Source organism: Myotis brandtii, unplaced genomic scaffold, assembly GCF_000412655.1.
Source record: "Myotis brandtii unplaced genomic scaffold, ASM41265v1 scaffold125, whole genome shotgun sequence".
Lineage (NCBI taxonomy): Eukaryota > Metazoa > Chordata > Mammalia > Chiroptera > Vespertilionidae > Myotis > Myotis brandtii.
Genome location: NW_005354385.1, coordinates 10,905,833 through 10,914,844, shown reverse-complemented (window position 1 = coordinate 10,914,844; position 9,012 = coordinate 10,905,833). Strand labels below are relative to the sequence as shown.

The 9,012-nt window shown below is 37.5% G+C and overlaps 1 protein-coding gene across 1 annotated transcript in view; it reads left to right on the top strand.

The window, feature by feature from the left end:
* The window catches only part of CCDC148 (coiled-coil domain containing 148), a 214,330-nt gene extending 206,548 nt beyond the window's left edge, over positions 1-7,782 (top strand). The window contains exons 13-15 of the mRNA XM_014534079.1: positions 591-708; positions 3,213-3,353; positions 7,566-7,782. Of these exons, the coding sequence (XP_014389565.1) occupies positions 591-708; positions 3,213-3,353; positions 7,566-7,712 (406 nt within the window). The 3' untranslated portion in view covers positions 7,713-7,782. The remainder of the gene's footprint in view (positions 1-590; positions 709-3,212; positions 3,354-7,565) is intronic.
* Positions 7,783-9,012: the final 1,230 nt, after the last annotated feature.

Here is a 9,012-nt window from a genome sequence, read left to right as displayed (position 1 = left end):
GGGAGGTATTAAAACAGCTGTTTATGCCCTGTTCTAATATCTGCTGATGTTAAGGAGGATGGAAGCCTAATGTGAAGGCAAAGTCATGTTTTGCTGCCATCTACAGTCAAGTGCCATTTTTAAAGTTGCTTCACACACACACACACACACACACACAATCAGAAAGAGCATTTTGACAAAATGAGTGGCAATATAAATAGTTTGGTTTAAGTTCTAGGAATGAAGATAATTTGGGCATGTTGTAACAGCCTTTTAAAAATCTCAAATTGTTAAAACTCATCAGAAGGCTCAAATGAGCTGTAGGTGCAGCAGCCAACAGACAGTTTTCGAGTCAATACAATTATTTCAACGAGTAAAGAGATGGATTGGATTCTATCCCATGTTTGCCTGCCCTATGACCTGTAGTTTCTCCTGCTATTCTTAGAATTATTAGTAAATTGCATTTTCCACAAATGTCTTCTATTGTTTGGATATGAGGAATCAACCAAAAGCAACTGAAAACAAAACTGGAGAGGCCTTCGGCTCTTATCCGCACAATGTCCAAGATTACGGTGATGTTTTCCCAACTTCCCTGTGCATTGTTTTTAAAGGGTTAACTACAGACAACAATTATTGGAAAAGCGTTTGATGGAGAAAAAAGAGGTGGCTCTTCAAGAAGCACATGAAGAAGAAGAAAGAGAGAGGCGGCTGGAGGCCCTTAGGAAACAGGTGTTTTTAATTCGAAATGTTCATGGGTGGTGGGAAAAAACGTTGCTAAGTGCTCCTAATAGCATTATTCCTCGGCCTTAGTTTAGGAGTTCTGCTGCATAAAATGTAACTTGTCCCAATTGAGACACTGATCTTCATTCCGGGGAGCAATTAGGTTTATGTTGAACCATTTCCAGTTTCTTAGTTTATTAAAAGAACTTTATCAGCACCTTTTAAAAAGCTCTCCCAAGATTTAAACGCATCCACATTACCTCCAGTTTAATAGCTGAATAGTATCCATTTACAGCAGTGAAACTCTGCATCTAGCCCAAAGATTTTGCTCTCCTCAAAAGATCGGTAGAGCTTGAACGAGATAATCTTCTTTGGGGAGGGAACCTCTGTTTGGATATATCCCATAACAAATAAACATGTTAAAAAGCACTTAAAAAATATAACCTCACTTTTTTTTGTGGAGAAATAAAAGCCTCCCATTGCTTTGCCTAATAAAAGTAGGCAAAAGTTTAGAAAGTAGATAGTACATGGCAAGATCAGAAATTTAAGAACTTGGGAAATGTGATAAAATAGTTTTATTTGGCAATTTTTCAGAGTTTTTAGCCTGGAGGTGATTAGCTTAACTCAAAAGCTCTGAAGTCGCCACTGGCACCATTTCCCAGCTGATAGGCAATGACGGGTTTCTGTTCGGTGCCAGTGGAGGCAACATAGAATCTTGGATAGGAACTTGGCCTCTGGTGTCCTTCAAACCTGGTACAACCTGGTGTGCTACTCACTGGCAGAAGGAACTTAGGCCTTTTACCTAACTCCCGTTGCTTTATTTCCCCCTCTGAAAAATGGGAATAATAATATTAGTACCTGCCTTGTAGGTTGGTAGTCATGTCTGTTTACATGTTTTGAATATTTACTAAGTATAAAGTCCTCTTATAAACACCCTTGGGTTTTAAATCATTTAAATCATTTAATCTCTACAAAACCCTATGCTGTAGGTGTTATTAATATTCCTGTTTTATAGAAGGGAAAACCAAGGAGACACAGAGGTTCCCCAGAGTTACACCGCTAGCAAAGTTCAGGCTGAATTCAAACCAAGGAAGTCTAGTTAGGTGAGGTGGTATAGAGGAGCTATAAACGCATCTCATCTTCTTTGATAAAATAGATTAGAGAAATTCAAAGCATAAGAATGTATGTCCTGGTCATGTTAGATTCAACAAAATTTAAATTATTCAGTCATTAGCAAATAAGTATATCCCATGGCTTTCTGGGGACAAAACTTAATGTCACTATTACTAAACACATCCTTGTTCAAAATAGAACTTTGACAACTACAGAATCTATATGATTAGAATTGTTTCCATCTGTGAACCCTTGGAAAGAGGAAATATCTGGGCCTATTATCTGTAATTCGTGTTCAGAACTATAGTGTAAGATTTTGATCAGGAAACCTACAATAATGAAAGTATGTTCAATTCCCAGTTAAGTCATTATAGTTCATAAAGTGCCATTTTTAATGATAATTCGATTTTTTCTCTTAACATTTTTTTTATTTTTAAAGAGTTTTAAATGCCTCCTTTTAGAACGAGATGAAGGGAGAGGGGGGGAGAGAGAGAGAGAGAGAGAGAGAGAGAGAGAGATGGATGTGAAAGGGAAACATTGATCGGCTGCCTCCTGCACGTGCCTACTGGGATTGAGCCTGCATCCTAGGTATGTGCCCTGACTGGGAATCGAACTAGCAACCATTTGGTGCATGGAACGATGCTCAGCCATCTGAGCCACACTGGGCAGGGCTTTAATGCCAATTCTTGACTAGGAGTTAACAGACAGGTGTTACAAATTGTGCATATGATTTACAAAATTAGTGACTTCATTTCATCAGGACACAGTTTTTAATTATTTCAATTATAATAAAGAACAAGAGCACTTGGGTTAAAGTTTTTCAGCAGAAGTGGGAGCACTGGTTTATAACAGCCCCTGGAAATCTAGTTGCCTGGTACAATGGAAATTCACCCATTTGACCCTATAATGCCAACACACTCAACTTTACCCATGAATAATATGCTCTCGATTCAGTTTAAACAGATCAAATTTTCCAGAAAGTTTCATGAGGTTGTCACCATGGCCACAGATCACTGGTGGTTAAAGATTACTGTTTTTTTTGTTTGTTTGTTTACTTTTGGTTACTTTCAAGGTGTTTGAGTATGTAGGTTTTCTATATAAGATTTCCTGTGACTTTGTATAAGAAAGACAAATTTTTGTGTAAATGTAATAATAACTATAATTTCAATCATCAGAAACAATTATATTATACAGCCTTTTAATATTATATTTGTTTTTAAACTACTAACTCCTTTGTGGATCTCTTGGAGTGGCCTGGTTTAATATTCTTTCTACTCTCCCCTCTTAGGTTTTATCTTTAATAAAATTTCTGAACTGTAATGGACATGACACATTAATAATATTGCCCAGAGCATTTAGCCTGTATCTTGTTCCAAGTTGCTATGCTTTCTTTTCTTTAGGTTGCTATTGTTGCTCAATTTGATCCTGTTAGAATGATGTCAGATACAATGGCATCGAAAGCGAGGATGGGTATTGGAATTGAGGAAGAATTTATTCTTCAAAAGCCACTCTTCACATTGAATACATACAATGAACAGCAGGTAATTATGGGAATTAGCATGTTTGAAACAAAAGCTATGAAGTTTATAAGAATTGTAGAAGTGTATGTTTTGCGTTCCAAAAATTTTCAACATTTATATTTGAATACTACAGATATCAACACAATTTTTACTTCTAAATAATAGCACATAGTTACTGCACAACTGTTAATATTATAATATAGTTGGTAGGTGAGCATAGAAAAAGCAGTTTATCTGGAAATGCTATGAATCTGTCATTGAAAATTATTTTTTTTCATTTTTAAACCTTTTATTTTATTTTTTTCAATTTTTTTATTAAGTTATTACATATGTGTCCTTATCCCCACATTACCCCCCATACCCCCACTCATGCCCTCACAGCCCTGTTGTCTGTGTCCATTGATTAGGCCTATATGCTTGCATGTAAGTCCTTTGGTTGATCTCTCCCCTTTACCCCCACCCTCCCCTACCTTCCCTAGAAAATTATTTTTTAAACTTAAAAATAATTTTACAAAATCATACTTTAAAGTTGTGTTAGTACTGTATTTTGTTGGTGAATATTGCTCTATCATATTCAGAATTTGTTTAAATTCATACCATAATCCTTTTGAAGAAAAAACTGATGATACTTGATTAAACAAAACAGAGAGACGTTTTCAGAAGTTAAAATGAGCAGAAGATAATTCATCATAGCTAATGATACAACATTTTCTGTGAAAATAAGTATTAAGGGCTAATTTATTTTTATTTTTTTTAATATATTTTTATTGCTTTCAGAGAGGAAGGGAGAGGGAGAGAGAAAGAGAAACATCAAGGATGAGAGAGAATCATCGATTGGCTGCCTCCCGCACGCCCCCTACTGGGGATTGAGCCCACAACCCAGGCATGTGCCCTTGAACGGAATCGAACCTGGGACCCTCTGGTCCACAGGCCAACACTCCATCCACTGAGCCACACCAGCCAGGGCTTAAGGGCTAATTTAACCATTTCTAGGAAGGGAGGACAGATGAATGAATGTGTATCCTTGAAATTAAAGGAGAAAGTAGTTAATTTTGCAAATCTAGGGAGACCTGCTAAATGCTTATTTAATTATATAAAAGGCAGGAAACTTCATCCATTCACCCACTGACAAATAAATCAAATGTGCCTGTAGTATGTGCTGCATACTTTGCTAGGGATTAAAAAATGCACAATTAATTTATTAATTGGACACCTATTGATGGAACAGATACTATACCTGGCACTGTGCCAGGTGCTGTCCTGAACAGCGCAAACATGTCCTGTGTGGAAGTGGGGAGCTGGGGAGCTGGGCTGGGAGGACAGTAACATGCATGGGAATAATAAGGGGAGGACACCTCCATAATAGAGGTCTAAGGGCTGCAGCCACCAGGGGAAGGGAATGGCTGGGGAAATCAGAGAAAGTGTCAAAGAGAAAACTTAAGCTGTATCTTAGTTGAAGACATAACAGCAGAAACAAGATTCATTCCAGATGATTTAAGCTAAAAACAAACAAAAAAATAGATTAATGGGAGGAAGTGGGTGTAGGGCGAGGGATAAACCTTAAAGATTCAAGGGACTCTTCACAAGCTACAGTGGGGAGGGCAGCGGGGGCTTGCAAAGAATTGAAGTCAGAGGCTGGAAAGCTCTCCGCTGCCTGGGCTGAAGAGGTGAGTTTCGCCAGCCAGAAGAGGGGGAAAGAGGCCCTTCCTGGTGTGTCTTCAATGGAAAGTACTGGGCAAGGGTGGGTGCTGGGAGATGAGACTCGGAACATAGGTTAGGCTCAGACTGTGAAAAGTCCTATAGTGGGTCTTGCTTGTATTTCACCTTTATCCTGAGCAAAGGCGAGACTTTGCAGCAGCTGAATTACAGAACCGAATTTATGTTTTAACAACATGTCCTGAATGGAAAATTGGTGAGGCTGGGGGGTGTGGGGTGAGGGGTGGAGGTCATGTGGAGTCAAATGGCACCCTCACATAAGTGGGGGAGGGGCAGGAATGGCTCTGGCTGAGAGGAGGAGGGAGGAGGGAGGAGAAAGAGGAAGCAAGGAGAGATGATGAAAGTGAGAATAATTCTAAACCGGACAGTTTGTTCCACTATTTACTAGCTGTGTGAAATTGTGTACACTATTTAACATCTTCCTGTCTTGTTTCCTTCATCTGTAAAACAATAATTTGCAGGGTTCTTGTGAGGATTAAGGCCCTAAGATATTGCCTGGCACCCAGTAGTAATACAGTAAATGATAAGTATTCAGTGTTGCTATCATCAACCATGTAAGAATATAGAAGGAGAAACAGACTTGGGGAGAGAGAACTTTTGTTTATGTCATGTGTTGGGTGAAAATGTCTAGTACACATTTACAAGAAACCGATTAGCTGCCTCTGGGTTGGGGAATTGGGACAATCGTGGTCAGTATCCAAGGGAGATCTCCATTTCACTTCGTTTATTCAAAAAGTAGATAATGAAAGCAGTTTAAAGCTCACACCTCCAGAGCTGAGGAGTTGGTGCACGCCGGGGATGACTAGGGGAGAACACATGCAGGTGGAGCATGAACCACCGGAAGTACATGAGAGGGACCAGGGAGCCTGGACTGGAGCAGAGGAGGAGACATAAATCTCTGTATTATTTATGTCAGACATAAATCTCTGTATTATTCTTGACTGAATGCATCGCTGCCCCTAGTCCCTATATCTGACCAGTTGCCAAGTTCTATTAATTCTTCCCTTCAGTGTTTCTGACAGTTATCTCTTCCTTGCTACCAGCCAAGTTTAGGCATATTTATTATTAGTCATGTCTAGCCTATTGTAGTAGCCCCCTAACCACTCTCTCTACTTCCATCTCTTCTTTCCTTGCCTCCTTAATTTATCCTGAACTTACAATGAGACCCATCTTTTTATACAATGACAGTGATTATATTAATTCCACGCCCCAAACAAACAAATGCAACCTCAGTAGCTCTCCAGACTCCTTGGCAGAGCCCGAAAGCCTTTCACATTCAAGCCCCAGGCTTAGCGGTGTCCTTCCCCAGTGTTCCCCAAAGGTGATTCCAAATGGACCGATTTGACCTCTAAGTTTGCATGTTCCTTCCTTTCATGCTCAATTCTTCTTTCTCCCCCATCTGCTTTAGAGAAGAGTAAGTTGGACTTTAGCTCGGGTGCTCCTCCTTACCGGAGACCATGCTAGTCTCACCGGCACCGAGAGACAGCGGTATCTGTCACATGTTGCCACAAACTGTAGTTATCTGGGTATAATCTTATTACCCCTATGAAAGAGCTCCTTGAAGGAGAGGCTGCTTTCAACAGCTTATTATCCAATCTTCTAGTGCAGGGGTGAATGCCCAGGCATTCGGGGTGAACTAATGAAATGTTTGACCAAATATAGCAGGTTAATTTTTAAGCTGGTAATCTTGTATGGCCCTCAAATGATGTTATAAATATCCAAATGGCCCTCGGCAGAAAAAAGGTTCCCCACCCCTGCTCTAGGGGGACTTTAAATCCATGTAAAATGCTTCCTTAGCTGAAATCCATGTGTGGCTACCTTCTTATCATTGCAAACTGCACCATTGACATTTAATATTCACAGAAGGAGGAGTAAAGTCCAATAAGCTATAAGTGAAAACAGAAATCGAACTACTCGTATGTCTAGTCCCACTTAGAATCAGATAGATGGAAGCATTTTCTAGTTCTGCTTGAAATAGAAATCTGGCTTGGGAAGAAGGTTCTATTGATTTTTGTTTTTCAGGTAGTGGCCCTGTGCTTAAACTTAATTTACATGTTGCCAAGTGATGGAGAAATTAAAATGTCTGTTTAAAGGCAGATGCAGAAGGTTGTGGTTGAGATTTATTTTATTGTGATCAGTGATTGTCTATATTTGCATATTCCAGCCATCAGTAAATAATGAATCAATGATATTATTGAAAGTAAGCTTTTTTCATCTCATCTTTTAATAATTCTAATGTTTTGTATTTTGACTAATCTACTATGCAACAGTCTATACACCTTATGTTGGAAACGCTGATTCACTCACTGGAAAGTGGCAATGCCAAAAAGGTTTGGATGTTTTCACTAAAAATAACTATGATATAGTCACTGTATGCACAAAATTTACTGTCATTTAGTCACTTATCTAGCAAAAACAAATTATGCAGCTTAGGGAAATATGGTACTAAATGATAAAATTTACTGTAGTTCTATTTACTGAGTTGCTATTTATTTACATTATACTTTATTTCTACAGATAATTTCTGACCCTAGACTTCGTTTTGAGTTAGCACTTCGAGAAGCTGGACTTCATAAAACCTTTTATGCCAAAGAGATATTACCAAAAATCAATCCTCAAAAACCGCCAAGAAAGGACATGGAATCTACTGTATTTAAAACCTAGAGTTCATTTTCAAATCCTATTAAATGTAAACAAAATTTTTCTCTGAATACATTTATATGGATAACAATGATTACTGCTTTCTAAATATTTTTTAAAAGATCAACATAGAAATCATAGCATCTATTAAAACAACCTTGCCTTTAAAAAAATGATTCTTAGAATTTTATGCACTATTTCCAATATCTTTGTTTCTTTAATGGTACTAAATTCTCCAAGACTATGGAACTTAATTATGACACATTTGGTACATATATTAGCATTTAGTAAATTGCAATTTGGGAGTTGCCTTATCCCATGAAAAGAGATCAAAATAACCATTTGCGAGAATTATAATTTATAGTAATGCAGCCTGCTAACAATCATTTCTGCTTGCTATTTTCAGAATTTAACTTTTTAATCATGGAAGCTTCATTACCATTAATACTTCTATTGTTTCTTGATAATTATAATAGAAGACTCAACCTTTCTCTAAATTTAGAATCCAATTTGGTATACCATGTTTACTGAAAACCAATCATCCAAGACAATCTCATTTTGCAAATTAGCCCATAAGAATAAATTAGAAATTAGAAATAGCATTTCAGACATCAGAATATCTATTTTGGCTAGGGGGAAAATGTGGATGGCTGTTTAGAAGGAATATTTTAACATTGATAATATTTAGAATGCTATCAAAAGTTTCACACTACCTATTAAATATCTAGATGATTTTATAGAAAGGCAATGTTTCAAATAGAAGTCAAGCATAAGTGTTTTCTTTTTACTGTTTCTAAAGAACCACACAAACATGAGTAGCTGGTGATGCACAGCGAGAGGGGGTGCCACTATTTTGAGAACCATAGGGAGTTCATACTTGGGGTTATACGGAAGCAGTGTAGCTGTTGACTCAGAACTTATTAATTTTCTTTCTTTTTTAAAAACAGTATTTATAATAGTTACCATTTGTTGAACGCAAACTGTGTGCTCAGAGCCATGTATATACTTTACATATAAAGTCTTCTTTGACCATGATAACAACCTTATGAGCTTATTCCCATTTCTCCAGATAAGGAAACAGGTTCAGAAAGGTAGAATAACATGCCATAGATCACTTGTTTTACAACTGTGAGTCATTAAATCAATTTAGTGGGTCCTGACCAGCATTAAAAAAAAAAAGAAAGAAACAAAATAAAATAAATCCGAAATCCAAGTGGCTAATAAACATATGAAAAGATGGAAATACCAATTAAAAACCCAATGAAATACCAATATGATTCCACCAGATTGGCAACAATACCAAGAAATCTAACAATATCAGTAA